Raw genomic sequence first — 17,470 nt, 5'->3', positions numbered from 1 at the left:
ATGCATACTACTTTTACATCCTGCAGTATTCAGTTCTTTTCCTTCATATTCCTTTTTATGGAAATGCCACCACTACATTTAATTCAAACTACTTAATTCTGGCCCACCTCCACCCTTCTCTTGCTTACCTCCCAGCCCCCATCTCTACTTCCAGGAAATTTAATTGTTTGGCACCTACACTTTAAAATTTACAGACATTTTTAAAAGTTTCAGACTCAAGTTGGACATCTTTTTATAGGATATTTCCACTAATATATTTGTGTCACTTGTAGGATGGAAGGGAAGAGAAGCGATAAAACAAATGGTTAACACTTTTTGAAACTGCATGAATTGGAAAGATCATCCCATCAAACTGCTTCACTTTCAGTCAAGGGTATGAGAAATAAAGCCATCTTCATAGCAGATTTCATTATTTGAAATTTAAAATTGGGAGAAAACTTTTTTTCAGCAGCAGTCGGTAATAATGTTACCTTTTTTCTTTTTTTTTTTTATTCGTATCACTGACAGTCATAAGAAAGTTACCAAAACTTAAAGGGTGAAAGAACTTTGTACAACTGAAATCATTAGTTTAAAATAGTTCTACTTGCTCCCCCCAAGTCAGTGCATAAGCTATAATGAAAACAGGAAAATTTACGTAACAAAAATAGGAACAAATTTTTTTTTAAATTTTTTTAAAAAATATATGAAAATACAAAAATTATTCCTTTCCTGGTATCTTCACATTCTTCTCTTCTGTGTACTTATATATAACACTGAAAAAGAAAACAGAAATTGATTAAAAGGGATATTCTTTAAAACAATTACAATATCAAGTTTTATAAAAATTGTTTTGATTTCCTAGTTTTAAAAAATAAATTTCAAAAGAACACTTAATTCACAACATAAAATGAATTTTAGAACACATTACTTCATGAAGGTCTCTTGACGTCCAGAAAAGCACATCTCAGTTTTGGCTCTGGATCTTATTTATTGTGACATTTACATCAAATTTACATAAAATTAAGTGATGCCAAAAACCATCATCTCACAGTGATAAAATAAGGTAATTCATGTTAACCTACAGGGGATATAAATTTTACAAAAATACAAAGCTTTATGCTCAAGCTCCCCCAAAACTGAATGTTTTCTGAATCCCTGGGACTACCATTTTAGCACCTCAGAAGGATGTCAGAATAAAATCTAGAAAAAAACAGACTACTACACAGAACAGAGTACTAGATCTGGAAACAGAGAACAGGGTTCCGAGTCCTGCTTCTGCCAGTGATTATCTGTTTTGACATTAGGCAAATCACAATTTTGCAATCTCCCAGGGCTATTGTTAGGTAAATATCTTGTAACCTTTAACATATTATATGAATGGAAATTATTATATAAGACAATGGAAAACAGCCAGTCAGTCAATAAGCATTTATTAAGTGCTTACTATGTGCTGGGGATACAAAAAAAGAGGCAAAAGAAGGTCAGAGTAGCTGACTTCATTTTCCTAATGTTTTTCTTTCGTTTCCTGGATTGTATTTTCTATTCTTTGCTCTACTTCTAATTTTTGGTCCTAGTCCTTCCTGGCCCTCAAAAGAAATAACGAATTCACTGTTTCACTTTTTAAATTAAATCCAACTGGTGGGGAAAATGAATAAAACCTTTATTAAGTTCTTATTATCTGCAATGGGAATCTCTTAGGTCAATGGGGAGAGAACAAAAACTTCACCTCTAAGTCAAATGGAAAAGTTCTATGGGTCTTAGGGTGCAGCAGCAAAGTAGACATCAATGTCTCATTTTTCTTATTAGATGTGCAACCATAGGCAAGTCACTTAGCTTCTGTTTGCCTCAATGGTAGCATCTATTTCCCAAGACTGTTGTGAGGATCAAATGAGATAATATTTTTAAGGCCTTAGCATTAGTGCTTGGCACATAGTAGATGTAATAAAAATGCTATTATTGTTATTACTTCCATATTATTTCCACTGAAAATCATATCAGTTTCTGATGTTGAACCATCTGAAAATGCCAAGGATTTTACTAACAAAAACTTTTTTTTCTGGGTTGCTCTTGTGCTCAAGGTCCTGGATCTCTATTTGGGTGATGATTTCTATTAGGAGACAGTGATTTGGCACATGCTGCTTCCTGTCTCTCCCTCAAGGTGCCATGCCTGCCCCATGTGTGGTAGTTGATTGGAAATGACTGGTCCTTTCTCAAGATGATGGATGTGAGGCTGAAACAGAAGTAGGATGAGTGGTCGAGTATATGTCTACTCCCAAGGCTCTTGTGCCTGTTAGTGGTAACTGGTCAGAAGTTGCTAGTGCTGATGTTGAGAAAAGTATCCCTCTCCTTATTTCTCCTTTCAATAATGGCTGGCAGGGTGGGGCTGGAAGGAAGTCTGGTGGTTTGAGCAGCACTTATGTTTTCTAGGTTCTTGAATTCAGAGTCCTTGATTATATCCATCAGGGTCTCAAGGAAGACGGTAATCAAGGTGGTGACGATGGTGTGACTTGTATGGCACAAACTGCATCCCATCTCTCTCTCAGAGGGCCTCACTGCTTTGGTAAGGTGGTCTTGCTGATTCCATGAGTGGCAGGTGGTGGAAATGGCTGGCCCCTGAGGGTTGGCTGGAAAAAGGACCAGTGGCATGAGGGGTGCTGCCACTCCAAATGTTCCTTTCTGATGGGCAGATGTTGATGGTGGTTGGTCAGAAGTTGCTGCTGGTGGTAAAGAGGAAAATGGGCGCCCTCTCCACAATGATGGCAGCAGGGGCTGAGCTGACAAGCTGTTGAAAAGGCCCTTAGGGATCACCTACAATTCTTAACCTGACTAGGCTCCATGCACAAGGGGTCTGTGAACTTGGATGCGAAAAAATTAACACCTTTATTTCCACAAATCATTAGTTTCCTTTATAATTCTATGTATTTTGTTTTGTGCATTCAAAAATATCATTCTGAGAAGGGGTCCATAGGCTTTCCCAGACTGACAAAAGGGTTGATGATACAGAAAAGGTTTAATTCAAAAGCCTTAGTTCAAAAACCATTTTATAAGGGTACCCTTTACTAAACACAGGTTAAAAGCTATGAAGTCAATAGTGAATGATATACACACAATGGTTGTTTCTTAAATATGTCTATCCAACTGCCCAATCTGCCCTCCTGAAAAGACCTGGCTTGTGAGTATTAGCCAAAATTTAGTGGTCATATAAATCTGGTCACAGATTCAAGAAAGGCCTTTTGTTATTCGAAGCACAGCTTAGACATGACAAGTTTGTTGTTGACAATGGTCATTAAGAAATTTCAAGGCAAAAAATATCATATAGATTAACCAAGTGAACCTTGGCTCTTCTCCAAGTCCTAAGGAAAGGTGTTGTGAAGCATCTGGGTTATGAATTAGTAAGAATTTTAATATGATTGCCATTAATAAGGTTATGGGAAAGGTCACAAGCAAATCCAGCACAGAATACACCTATCCCCAAAGGGGAGGTGGTAGAAGGGGAAAGGAGATCACTCACAAAACAGCTGCTATTAGTATAGTCTTTAATTTTCAAAAGCACGAATACCCCCTGATTAAAAACTCAAAGATTAGAACACCAGGTGACCACTAGTCATTAAATTATCTGGTCTAAATATCTGGATCAAAGAACCACAAAAGTTTAAAAATTCTGAGTTGTTCAAAATAGATATTTTTGAAGACAACTCCTGTGCCAGAAGTAAATGTGCAGAAAACTGCATGCCTCTCTCTCCCTTTCAGAGGATGGATCTTTTGCTCTTCTGACAAAGAACTCACAGTCAGCAGAGAAGTGAAGCTGGTCACAAAAGGTTGGTGGGTGGGAAGAGGCAGTCACAGATTCCTTTAGGAGACAAGGAAATCACACCTCAAAGTTAGAGACAAAGAGGGAGCTCATAGATACTTGTGAGGCAGGAAAAGTGACTGGCTAAGGATGGAGAGAAAATAATATCAAGACCCAGCTAGTAGATGAAGAAGTCTTTAGGAAATAATTAGGAGGCGATTATAACACTAGAATTATTCTTAGGAGTCAGGTCATCAAAAAATTCCATTCACTGTTCCAAAAATTCTGTGATTTTGTGGATGGGTATTTCTCTTGAATGATACAAACTGGAGATACTCCCAGAATCTCTTGTCACAGCAAACAAGTTCATGAGATAGAGTGGCCAAAGATGAACCTTTTTCACATTTAGCCAACCTGCTCCACTGCCAGGTTTACTATAGTTTGTAGGATCTAACAGATTAGGTTATACTCAGCATAGCATAACCTAAAGTCAGCTCTATGCCAGAATGAGACATCAAAGAACTTTAGGACTATAAATGTTCTATAGATGAGGAAGCTAAAGACATGACAATAAATGAAGAATTTGTTACTTTATGGGACATAAAATGTTATAAAATAATATTTAAAAATAAGATGCAAAAATTTGGAAATTCTAAATTTGGTATCAAAATGAGAAGACAAGATATACAGAAATAACTGTTATTTTTTAAGGTAAGAAGAAGACAAAACTCTGACACAAAGAAACATGGTACTAGAGGAATGAATTATGTATTTCAAAACTCAGTTTGGGTGGAACATCACAGCAAGGTTTGTGAATCAAAGGGTTAAAATAAACAAGTAATCTGAGACCACGGAGCATCAAATTAGTATCTGGAAAAAAATCAGAACAAGTTCTTATTGGTGGGGCATATTTAAAAAAAAACTGGAAAAATAGGTACTTGACCTGTGATTTCATTGGTATAGGAAACTCCCAGATGAGGAAATTCCCTCTATTAATGCAGGTCAGTACCTTCTCTATAATCTTTTAATCTTAAAGAGTGGCCTAATCCATGCTCCTCTATAAACATATACAAAAACAGAAACAACACTTTGATTTAAAACATATAGAAATATTGATTGCAATTATGAAAAATCATTTCAGCAGTTATAGTTATTAAAAAGGATATTACCATTGTTTCCTCGAATAAATGCATCCCCATACTTATTCTTTAGTTGTCCATTTACATATTCTTCTGTTTGTTCCAGAGCTATATTCATGTAGCCATCCAGGCAAGCCAGGACACCTAGAGACACATTACAATAAAAAGACAATATATAAAGTGAATCAAGATTGAAAATCACCGGGTAAATCATATACATGACAACCCTCTTTTGTTCCACTCAATACTGCAGGCTTAATATAAATTCAAACTGTAAGTGACAAAGCAAAATTCTGAAATTCCTTCTGTATGCCAATATAAATAAAATCTGAAGAGAATACAATATGGAAGTGTGTACGCATTCACAACCACCAGGTAAAACAATGATTCTTTATTCATTTTTTTTAAAAGCTTTCACAGAATGTAATAGAATATTTTTAATCACTGCACATTTCCTGAAAGCTAAAAATGTGAAAGCTGCTACAATTACACAGCAGTAAATGACCATTCTCTCATACAAGTTCCATTCCAATGGCACTGTCTTTCACATTAAACACTCAATCAAAAAGCCTGATCTGCTAATTTATTTCAGCCTTTCATAATGTCTATGGCAGCAGATGAACTTATCGCAGTGTTAAGTGGAAGTCTCCCCAATCTGTTGAAATAATAGAATGGGAGACAGCAGGTGCTACTGAAAGAACATCTCAAAGTGGTGACTCACAGTGAGGAGCAGCTTGAGAACACACAACAACATATTGCACTGTGACACATCCCATTTTGTTTTGTTACAGTTACAATATATTTTCAAATCAAAGCTACTATAGAAAAGTAGCTGCATTCCAAAGTGGCTTTCCAGGAAACCACTCTAGTACATCCTTTTAATCATGCTGAAGTGAAATAGATTTTGTACAATTTTTACCTGCCAACTATCTACTTTAAGATTGTCATTTCAGGATAGAATTTTGTATGCTTCTACCTCAAAGTCTCTAAATTAAAGTGATACTTTCCAGGAAAATTTGCAGAGTGAAACAAGAACTGCAGAATTCAATTTTCTTAAGTAAAGGAAAATGGACCAACAACTGATAGATTCTTTTAAAGCCACGACTTTGTTAATATGCTTCTCCTTCTCTGCCTGTGCCCTTACTGTCTCCCAAACATAAAGAAAAAGAATTCTTTTCAAAATTGTGACTAATGAGATGAGGCTAAAGAGAGTATCAGAATCTTACTTGGTTTTTGGCAAGTTAAAAAAAAATAAAGGTTTTATATAATCAATGACATTAAAATTACATACTGTTAAATAAAATAAGAAAAACACATGTTTTTAGAATATTTAACTTCTTTACAGATATGAATGGACCTTTTTTCTGAGACATAGTTTATGTGTTTTTAATGGTTTCTACCTCCCGCTATGCAGATTTGTTTGAAAAAGACAAGTATTTTATAGTTAATCATCTTCTGATTAAAAGACATTTTCCATACTGCAACAGCTAGTTAAATCCATCTAGATGAAGAAATTGGTTAAACTAGATGTGGAAAAGGCTGGAATCAGAACCTCTTCTAATCCCTCTTAAAAGAGATCCATAAACACTGTTAAACCAAGAGCATTTTAAACAACCACACAAAAAAAGAATGGTGTTTGCAATAGTATTTTCTAATAGTACAATAATATCTGACTTCAACATCATGCAAAGACAAAAACTACCCTTATTGATCTATTTCCTGCACACCCAAAGTGTGCTCAGCACTGCTAGAACATACAGAACACACTGTCCCTTCACTAATCAATTAGCCTATATATTCAAGTCCCAGAAAGACTATTACTTTCTCTGGGCTCATTGAAAGTTTATGGCTAAGAAGCAATGCACGTATATTTCATATTGCCTTTCTACACAGTAGAAGTCCATTAATCCTACTATAAAATTCAATTAGTCTTGAACTATGCTATTCATTTTAAGTCATGAAGGCAGTGTCTAAATACGCTAAATAAAAAACTAACCCAGTTAACCAGAAAATTTAGGCTCCCTCAAAGTCAAACAAAACCTTAATATGGAATAAAGACAGAACTGCCGGTCTGAATTATCTATAATGGATACAACAAATTTCCTAGATCATTTAACAGCCTTCATTTTGTCTGAGAAGACAACTACTGTCAATATAAAAAAACTCTCCTACCCACACCCCAACAGCAGATCCAGGAATTTTGGCAGAATTCATTACTAAACCGATTCATTTAGTAATAAAAGTGATCCCCCAAATCTGAACGTTTAATTTCAACAAATGAGAATTAACCAAGTGTTTTCTTCATACCAACTCTACATGCAAGTATTTTTAATCTCTATTTTGATGGTAAATTAACTGGTCTAGAGAGGTTAAGTGACGAACCTTGGCTATAGTTCTGAAATGTAACAATCAGTACTTGAACTCAGATTTTCCGATTCCAAGTTCAGGGTTTACTCCACCCCTTCATGGTTAAAAAAAAAAAAAAGTTTTCGGGGGACTAAGGTTCTGAATTCTAATGTTTATCTCTTAAGAACAAAGACTGCTTTAGAGCCCACATCATCTTTTGCTTGGAAAAAAGTCACAGGACTATTGATAGTCCACCTATTTTAAAACAGATCATTAAAGGTCAAGGACTGTTGTGAGTCAAGGACATCATCTCAATACACAAAGTTCTTAACTCCAGAGTTGATCTCCACTCTGTCTTGGGTATCATTAAAGGTTCTGAAAAAAGAAAGCTTGAGTCTAATACAGCCCAAGACAAAAGTACATAAAATGTTGCCATTATCCCTTGGCTAAAGCAGAACAGGTGGCAATATAACTTTTGACAACCAACAGCTTTTGTCTATCTATTGGAAGTTCTAAAAAAGGCTCCAAAAAAAGTGAATTCACACTATTTAGTTATAAAGATACATAAAATGGAAAGGCAAGAAAATGTTACCTCGGTAATCAACTCCAGAATTTAACTTTACTACAACTGGTCTTCCTATGATTTGCTTTAGGAAATCACTGGGAGTTTGCTTCCGTAGACTCATTTTAGCAATCCTGCGTAGAGAACAAAAGAGAAAAAGACAAGAGTTAATTATCCACCAAGGAAAGAAAACAAATATGGATAAACTGTTTACAGGAAATAAACTGTCAAAGTACTGGATAAAAATAAAATTTTGGAATATAAACTGAAAACTGAAACAAATTGAAAAGTTCCCAATGTATTCAAAGATTTTGGTTTCTACATGGTAACTGTTTATAAAAAAAAATTTGGAGAGGAGCAGGGAAACACCACTAGATGCAAAGCTATCATATTAAATTAACAAGTGAAATACAACTTAACACTTTTTCTCTAACTCATCTTGCTTTACAATAGCTACCTAGAAAGGTTTGAGAAGAAAATCAACTGAAATCTCATTTTGAAAGTAATTTCTTTTTTCAAAAGCAGCATCTATCTAATTTCTAGACTGCAAGGTAGTATATAATAAATAAAAAAAAATTCTCCTCTCAAAAATGCTTTCAACAGTTTTTAAAATTTGAAAAAGAAGGAAATGGAGGCATTTTAAAAATTACTCACTGATAAATTCTTTTTACAAAATAGCAGAGGTCTAACACACAGAGTATCCTTTAAAAAATCTGGCCTTTGCTTAGTTTTAGGGCAGTTCTTTGGAGATTTGATAAAATGAGTTAACAGAGGATTCAACTACTTGAACAAGCTGTAAATTTTTTTTTTTTCAGTTTTTATTTCATCCTATAAAGCAATTCACAAGAAAACCAGAGCCCATCTTGCCAGGACATTTTGACATCTATCTTGTCCCTGTGCATACTTCCATGGGCAAAGTTAATCCACTCAGTTTTGGCACTCTTGCCCAGAGACTTAAGTTATCCTGATGTGGATGAGTGAAAACTCATCAAATCCACTATATTTAGCTAGTCCAAGACCATGCCTCATATCCCATTCAGTAATCTAACTGAGAAAGGGGCCTAACCAGGAGAGTTAATACGCCACATAATATGCCATTGAACTCTTCCCCTAATCAATATAGTGTTGCCAGTGATACTAGACCTTCCTAGTTGGTCTAACATGATACTGTTGTATGGCTCCAGTCACAATCTCTCACTCTCAAGCCCAGATTTCTCTTCCTTGATCCCCACTCTACTAGATGTGTTATATCTCTTATTAGAATGTAAGTTCCTTGAGGGACAGTCTTACCTTTTTATTTGTATCCTCAGAACTTGCCCCATAGTAGGCATTTAATAAGTGTTAGATTTTTTTTCATTCAAACATTTACTGAGAACCTATCGTATGTAAGACACTGTGGACTACAAAGATAAATAAAATCCATTCCTATTTTTCAAAAGTTTGTAATATAGTAAAATTACAGCTTTTATACAAGGCAAGAGTTAGATTAATAAGAATGGCAACCATCTCAGGAAGAATGGCAATCATCTCAGTAAATTAAATTCCTATAACAGTTTGTTGTTTGTTTCAGTCATGTCTGACTTTATGTAACCCCATTTGGGGTTTTCTTGGCAAAGATACTGAAGTGGTTTGCCACTGCCTTCTTCAACTCAGAGGGAGACCTGCAAACCAGACTGATTTCATAAGAGGGGAAAAAACTTTAAAAACCATTCTTCAGTTTTTATAGTCTGTTAACAAGACACTGAAAAAACAAAAGGGAAAAGGGGACCCATAAAAGAAAAATGAAATATCAGATCAACTATTTTGACCACATTTCACAAACAGTTTTAATCAATTCCACTTTCTACTAAACTGCCCAGTTATTCTGGTATCATGAAGGCAGCCTCAGTTGATAATTCAAAATATTTTACAAGAATAACTAGAAACAATACCTGCTGGGTTCACAATGTATGAAAATTATACTGAAGTTCTACTAAGTACAGGAAGGAAACTAAAAAACCAAAAATTGTAACAGAAAATTTAGGACCAGTGAAGGTAGTTTTGTGTGTATGTATGTTCACTTTAATGGGGAAAAAAAAAAACTATGTACAAACTGCTTTATTTTAAGCCCAAGAGAAATGATATTCCATAGCAAAACAATCTAGACACTGACTTTCCCTAAAAAAGAAAGATAAAGATTATCACTTTAGGAAGTTTACATTTAAATTCTGAGATTCTACCAAAAAGTCAAGGAGCAATAACCTCACTGTGCCTCAGTTTCCCTAAATGTGAGATGATATTCCTTGCACATTTTGAGGACACTGAAATACATGACTGAATTAGATGTATAGTATTATTAAAAACCTTAACTGATATTTCAAGCTATCAGCAAAGTGAGAAAACTTGAATTTATCTATCACCCAATCAACTGAGTTTATCAGTCAATAAACAAACATTTATTAAACAAACACCTACTATGGTCCAAACTTTGGAAATACAAAGAAAGGCAAAAGATAATTTCTGCTCTCAAGGAACTCACAGCCTAAAAGGAAAAGATAACATAAAAAGAAACTGAAAAGGAAGGAAGGTACCCAGCCTACAGGCATAATGAAGTCCGGCAGTCAGGTGGGAAATAAAGCGGTGTTGGCCTTAGGCTCCCCTCCTCACACAGAGGATCTAGAAAGAACTTCCAGATGTCCATCCTCTACCCTCTCCAATCAAAGGGAAGAAAGGGGCCAAGAGGGAGTAGGGGAATGGAGGAGGTTTGAGTTTTCAAAGTTGACTCGATCTGTAGGAAGAAGAATTTCTGGATACAATGATAGACTGACAGGCAGATTTAGAAAAGGTTCCAGCAATTCTTAAGAAATACCATGAATAATCCAACAAAGCCTGCCTCCCTTTCTTGTGCCCACAATTACCTTATCTTATCCATCTAGATACATCTATCTGTTTCTGTATAAGCCTATATGTGTTTATATTGTCTCCCCCTATAGAATGCAAACTCCATAAAGGCAGAGACCTTTTATGGTCTTTTGTCCCCAGTGCCTTGAGTGCTACCAGGAACACAGCAGGTGCTTAATAAATGCCTGCTGATTCATCTTCTCAAGCACTATTTTCTTCTCCATGAAGCCTTCCCTTGTAAATCCAGCCAATACTCCGTTTGGAATTTTGTTATGTTCAGCATTTGCATTTCATTGTATGGTGTCTTGCACTGTTCTCAATTTTTTCATGTGTCTGAGATCCCTCCAAAGATCTATATAAGCTCCATGAATGTGGGGAAAACAATAAAGTGTCTTCACTTAAAGCATTCAGCAGACTAAAGATGTCATAGGAAAATACTTAATTAAAAAAATTCTTAGAAGGCTGGTATCTTCAAATACATTCATCTTTCATTTTAAGTAGTCCAACATATTTTTACACTGATCTTTATTATATTTTTTAAAGCTATTACTGTTATTTACTAGCTTGCTAATGATCATTTTCTGTAGGTAAATTTTAAAATGACACTATAATTTCTTCCACTGAAAGATTTAAGTAATTTTAAGTTATGTTCTAAACTGAATAAAGCTGAATAGCTCTTTTGACATTAGTTTAGAAATAAGATAAAATTCCTGAACGATGTAGCCACATGAAGATCAGGGTTACCTTCAAACTTGCATAATACATAAAGTGCTGGATCTGGACTATGATGATTTGGGTTCACATCTCAGTTCTGCACTTATGTTCACAGATTTAGAAAGGACCTCAGAGGTCATAAAGAACAACCCTCACACACTAGAATGAGGGGAAAAAAATTTATTAAGTACTAATTATGTGCTAAGTTCTGGAGATACAATGAGAAAAGCAAGACAATACCTTCTCTTAAGGAGCTCACACAGTAATGGGAAGAGATAATACATATGAGATTTCAGCCACAAGGTAGATGGAGAGGCCTAAAAACTCTAAGGGTGCAGATACAAGAAGCAGAACCCAGGTGTCTTTAGGACACAAAAGAAGGTCAGACAGCAATTCCTATAGGTCTGGAGGGCATAGCAGAAGGGAAGATAAGACCCAAAAGATCTCAGGAGGTGATGGCACAGCAGATGGTAAGACCTACAGGTATTACTGGAAGGATTAAAGTTGGTAACTCTGCAAGTGGTATGAGCATCCTCATCTATTTCACCACTAGAAAGGGGCAGAGTGGGCCTATGTACCTTTGTGAAACTAATCAAGACAAAACTCCTTACGCCTGTTTCCTTATCTGTAAAATAAAAGGGTCAAACTAGATGATCTGAGGGTCTTTTTAGATCTAACTCTCATGATTCTTTTCAACAACTGAGCAAACTTTAGGAAGGTCCTATTATGTGCAAAGCACTATAATAGTCATTACCTCCAGAGTTTGTTCCTATGAATTTCTCTCTAGACAACAGGCATGATGACTATCATCTCACCCCCTCCCCTCCCCCAGCAGTGTTTAAAATGAATTGCTTTATTTAATCAAAGCCAGCAAATTTCATTTAGGCTGGCATGATATCCAGCACATCATTCACCAAACTGCACGGCACCACTGCCCTGCAGAGATTTTTTAGAAGAAAATGAAGGGGCTGGCAAGAAAACAGGCTTATTTGCTATTGTAATGTAGGATACCAAAAGCCTATTTCTAAATATTTAGGAAGCACAATCTGAAGCAGTCAGTGGGAGAGGTGGTTGGAAAATGCTGAGAAATGACTGAGATGAGAAAGAACTGTAAATTAGGAAAACACCTAGTATTGAGATATGGTGGCCAAAAAAAAAAATCATGTGTTACTTTGAGCAACATCCTTTAGGGAAGACTCAGTTAGGCAAAGTGACCATCCTCTCTCCTAGGAAGTATTTAATCTGTACATTTTCACTTGGAACAGTTCATATAGTTCTGGGTCAAACACATTCAACACCACCAGCAAGCTGTAGAGAAAATGTTAAGTGCAATCCAATGAGCATGTGGCTGACAGAGATGATGTTTGAAGGCAGCATCAAGAATTGAGAAGAGATCTCTAGAATTCTTTTGATGACTTTAGCTCTGGTCTCTCTTGTCTCATCAAGTGAAAATTGATTCAGAGTGCTTTCTCTGTTGACCTTTACTACCTTTAAACTTAAAGTAGTAGAGAGATACTGAAGTATAACAAAATAATGGTAATAATTAATGCTTGTAAAGCACTTTAAAGTGTGCAGATTTCTTTATATACATTACATCACTTAATAGTAATAGAAAGTGTAATAGAAAGTGCATTTGGAATTAGAGGACCTGACTAAGGGGCTTTGAATTCAGGTTCTGCCACTGAATCCTGCTGGGACTCAGTTTCCTCCTCAATTGGGAAATGACTGAGTAAGTTGTGATGTATGAATGTAATGGAATACTATTGTGCTATAAGAAATGATGAGCAGGAGGACTTCAGAAAAACCTGGGAAGACTTATATGAACTCATGTTAGGGTGAAGTAAGCAGAACCACAACAATGTACACAGTGACAGCAACATTGTGTGAAGCCTAATTCTAAATGATTTAGCTTTTCTCAGCAATGAGAACAAAGACAACTGCAAAAGACTCACGATGGACGTTCTCTTTTTGTTTTTTCCTTCTTTCTCATGGTTTCTTCTTTTGGTTCTAACTCTTCCTTACAACATGAATAATGTGAAAATGTTTAATATGAAATGTATATGTATAGCCTATATCAGACTGCATGCTGTCTTGGGGTAGAGGAGAGGGAGGGGGAGAAAATTTAGAACTCAAAATCTTATGGAAGTGAATACTGAAAACTAAAAGTGAATGAATGAAGAGAGGAAGAAATGAGGGTCCTGAAACAGATGTCCTCCAAGGTCCTTTCAGCTTTGTGTAAAAGATAGCTAGGTGCTAGATTTAGGAGTCGAAAACAGATGGGTTCAAATTCTACCTCTGATAATAGCTTTGTGATCATGACCAAGTGACAAAATCACTTTTAGCCCCAGTTTCCTTAGCTGCAAAATGGAAATAATAGTATTTGCAGAGACAGGATGATGGAGTAAGTGCATAGAGAGTTGGCTTCAGAGTCATGGAGATAAGGATTGTTGCCAGCCTTCTGTAGTGGCTGTGTAACACTGGACAAATCACTTAACCTGAGTCCTCAGACAAAAAAAAACTACAGAGCATGCCAGTTCTGCAAGGTTGAGGAAGTCTCTTTACTCTGGGTTCCCTTTACCAAGAAATCATAGAACCGGTTAAAAAAAAACAACCCCCCCAAATTTTGTAGAAATAATAAGGCCTAACAAGGTGACTGACTAAATAAGATGCTATGTGTAAAACCTTTGAAAATCTATATGAAAATCAACTTAAAAAAAAAATTTGTGACTTGAAATTTCTTTGATATAGACAAGTAATTCCCTGTGAGAAACGTCCTCTCTACCAATGCTGATGAGTAATCTAGGAAATTAAGTGACTTGGCCAGGGATACACCAAAACTTGGATACCAGTTTTCCTGAGGATGGCTCTCTATCCACTCTCCTACCATAAAATGCAGTCTCTACTACAATCATCAAAAATATTATCACATCCTATAATGTTTGACTAGTTAAGGTTAGGTCTGAATTCTACTATTCCTTTTTCTTCACCTCAAATGTGATGTAGGTTTGAGTAATGCACTTTAACTACTAACAAAATCCAAGTGTTGTAATTTTCCAAAGAGATCTTAAAAATCTTTATGTTAAGTACTAATTTCAGACAAGGGAATATTTAAATCTTGAAAGGGATTCCACACCAAATCAGTCTCTCTAGATTTTCAGTTCCAGTCAACAATATCTGTTTCATTAAACTTTTTGTATCTGTGGTCCTTTGGATGGCTAAACACACAGGAAAGCGGGCTGGATCTGAGTCAAAATACTAATAATATACAATGTAACAAATATGTTACAGGTATAACGCACTGACGTCCAAGAGCATTTAGAGTTGTATTAATGCACTGTGTTGGTAATATGAGCCATTCTCCAATGTTAGGAAAAGTGCTTCACAAACCTTCAGTGATGGTACAGTGCTAGCTATTATTCCCATTCTCCTTCTGGTCCCCACAAACTCTCTCTTGTCACTAAGGATCACTGTCCAAACCCACATGCAGAATGACTGCACGCCAACCACCTGTATCGTACACACACATTCCGCTCTCCGGGTCTCCCCAGGGGGTGGGGAAATCACTTCGCTTCTGATGATGCACTTGGAAGACTCCTAACGGTTCTGTAACTAACAGTTCAGACAAACAGAGGAGCTCACCAAACAGTCCCTGGAGAACACCCCCAAAGCGCGATCCTCACAAACGCCCAACCCCAAGCTCCCCCAGACAAGGAGTGGCCACAGATCCGTAATAAAAACTTAACTCCAGGCCTTTCAATAGAAACTAGGACCCAAAACCACCTCCAGAATTGGACCAGAACAGAAAAGCCAGACCACACCCCTTACCCACCTAAAGAAGTGGGCTCGAATCAAGGAACCAGAACTGCCGGCCGGGACCCCGCCGACGGAGGCGGGGCAGCTCACGGGGACCAAGGGGGCAGCTTTCTGGGCCGAAAGCGTGCTCCAGCACAGCCGCGCCGGGGCCGGCACCGGGGGGGCAGGCACCCAGGGGGGGCAGCTACGAGAGGAGCAGGCACCTGGGGGGCAGCTCCGAGGGGGGCCGCCCCGAGTCACGTCGGCCCCCCATCTCCTAGGCCTCCCCAAGGGCTGGGTGGGGGTCACTGGCTCCGTTCGACTCTAACCCGATCCCCGGACCTACTGACGCGGAGGGAAGGGCGTCCCCGAGGGACGGTTCTCATCCCAAACGGAACACGCTGCGGCCTGTCCCGGGTGGACGCGGCCTGTCCAGGAGGATCCGGGCGCTAGCCGGGCCTCTGGCTCGGGGGGGGGGGGGGGGTGTCTTCAGGAGCCCACCATGTTCCCTGCTTCGTGACAGGAGGGAGACGGGCGGGGCAAAGGGGGCTTAGCTTCGTGGGGTCCCTTCTCGGAATGACCGTGACGTCAGAAAGTCAAACGTCTACGATTTCGAAGGAAATCCTAAAAACGGCCACAGTTAGCAAAAGTGACATTTTTTTCCAAAACGAGCTCAGGAGCCCCGGGGAGCAGCTTTCGACTCCGAACCCGAGCCCCCCGGGACCGCGTCGGCCTGGCCGGCCGGGCCTCGGCTCCCAGCTCGCCCGTTCCGGCTCCGGGGCCGGCCTGCGGCCTTCCTTCCCACGCCGGGGCTGACAAGGCCTCCGGCCGCCCCACGGGGTCGCTTTTCACAGACTGCCGGGGGTCACGGGGGGTGCATTGGACTTTGGGAGGAGGGGTCCGCCGACTCGGAGGACCCAGGAGCGCCCAGCCGGGAGGCCCCGAGAGGCCCCCGGAAACGTTCGGGTCACCCCGGAGAGTTCTCCCCGGAAGGCGCCGCCGCCCCCTGCCCCATGGGTCCCTCAGACCTCGCGGGCAAAGCCCAGCACGCTCCCGGCCCCGCCGCAGCTCACCTCTAAGCTCCTCCGGCCGACGCCAGCCGCGGCCTCGCCTCCGCCTCCCGCCAAGAGCGCGCGCGCTCCCGCTCCGGAGCGGCCTGGGAGCGCGCGCCTCCGCCGGACCAATCGCGGCGCTCCCGGGCTACGGTCAGCCCGCAGGGACAAAATACTGCGGTCTGAGTGTACCTAGTGCTCTTCGGGAGAGCTTGACTCCCGCTCCTCCCCCCGCTGTTGTAACTGTGGTGGAGCGGCCAGGGGCGGGGCGAAGGCCTGAGGGGCGTGGCCAGAGCGACGAGGGCGTGGCCAAGACCAGCTAGGGGCGGGTTTAAGGTAGGGGAGAGTGCCTGTGAAACACCTAAGTGCAGCTCAGAGGACCCAGAGGGCAGAGGCTGTGGGTGTGGATAATCACGGATTTAGAGTCCTTTGGGATAATAAAACCGTGCGAGAGTTGGAAGTTACTGGGCCAGGGGGAGGGGGGCGGGGTTAAGGCAGCATTCAGTCTCAAGTTTTATCCGCTCACTCACCTAAGATGCCTAGCCCAGAAGGCAGTTGAGGGAGAGGAGGAGGGAGAAGCAAGGGGGGGAGGAGGGAGAAGCAAGGGAGAGGTCAGAGGAGGGAGAAGGAGGGGATACAGAAAGAGGAGATAAAAGAAAGGGGGATAGAGAAAAAAGACTGAAGAATGAAAAGGTAGAAGAAGGGGTAAATACATAGAGGGGAGAAAGAAGGAAAAGGAACCAAGGAGAAAAAATGGAGAAAAAGCGAAAAGCATGGAATGCATGCATAGGGTGCCCACCCACCCACATTGTAATGGTGTCTGTTCTCTCCTGTCTCTGGACTGACACCCTGCAACCTTTACACTAAGTTCTCAGAGAAGAACCACGAAGATGTTGGTTGGTTACATGGACAAGGTTTGGGGTTGCTGGGAATCCCGACATTTCAAGGTTCAGAGTGGTATCTGCCTGGAAAGAATTCATGCATTCAAACCTTCTTCCAGTCAGGTGACAAGGTTTATTGTAACACCAATAGGAGTGGGGGAGATTCTTAGGGAATCTGTACTTTCATGGGGGTGAGATTTACGCTTATATACAAAAAAAAAAAAAGGGACAATGAAAAGATATGGACGCGATTAAGGAGGGGCAAATAGCTTGGGGTGGGCCAGGTGCAATAGTGACAGGAATAAAGTAGTCTGGGATGAGTCCAGAGTGACTGT

At 39.4% G+C, this 17,470-nt stretch overlaps 1 protein-coding gene across 2 annotated transcripts; it reads right to left on the bottom strand.

The window, feature by feature from the left end:
• Window positions 1-207: 207 nt before the first annotated feature.
• Window positions 208-16,399, bottom strand: LSM6 (LSM6 homolog, U6 small nuclear RNA and mRNA degradation associated). Of its 2 annotated transcripts, none has more exons than XM_072621183.1 (4): window positions 16,276-16,399; window positions 7,847-7,950; window positions 4,939-5,052; window positions 208-752 (listed from the first exon to the last, which is right to left on the bottom strand). In XM_072621183.1, exons 2-4 carry the CDS (start codon window positions 7,938-7,940, stop codon window positions 718-720), a joined length of 243 nt encoding a protein of 80 aa, XP_072477284.1. In that variant the 5' UTR covers window positions 7,941-7,950; window positions 16,276-16,399; the 3' UTR covers window positions 208-717. The 2 variants fall into 2 exon arrangements, with proteins under 2 accessions (XP_072477284.1, XP_072477285.1); XM_072621184.1 differs by lacking the exon at window positions 16,276-16,399 and adding an exon at window positions 15,240-15,469.
• Window positions 16,400-17,470: the final 1,071 nt, after the last annotated feature.

This window comes from Notamacropus eugenii, chromosome 6 (genome assembly GCF_028372415.1).
Source record: "Notamacropus eugenii isolate mMacEug1 chromosome 6, mMacEug1.pri_v2, whole genome shotgun sequence".
NCBI classification, from domain to species: domain Eukaryota; kingdom Metazoa; phylum Chordata; class Mammalia; order Diprotodontia; family Macropodidae; genus Notamacropus; species Notamacropus eugenii.
The sequence above is the reverse complement of the archived record's forward strand: the minus strand, read 5'-3'. Positions and strand labels throughout refer to the sequence as shown.

What these genes read in the sequence shown, in the direction of transcription:
- LSM6 (XM_072621183.1), bottom strand. Translation starts at nt 7,940, where the DNA reads ATGAGTCTACGGAAGCAAACTCCCAGTGATTTCCTAAAGCAAATCATA. An exon ending in TTCTGGAGTTGATTACCGAG is followed by an intron (nt 5,053 to 7,846) that starts GTAACATTTTCT and finishes ATGTGTCTCTAG; the next exon opens with GTGTCCTGGCTTGCCTGGAT. An exon ending in ATTTATTCGAGGAAACAATG is followed by an intron (nt 753 to 4,938) that starts GTAATATCCTTT and finishes TTTCTTTTTCAG; the next exon opens with TGTTATATATAAGTACACAG.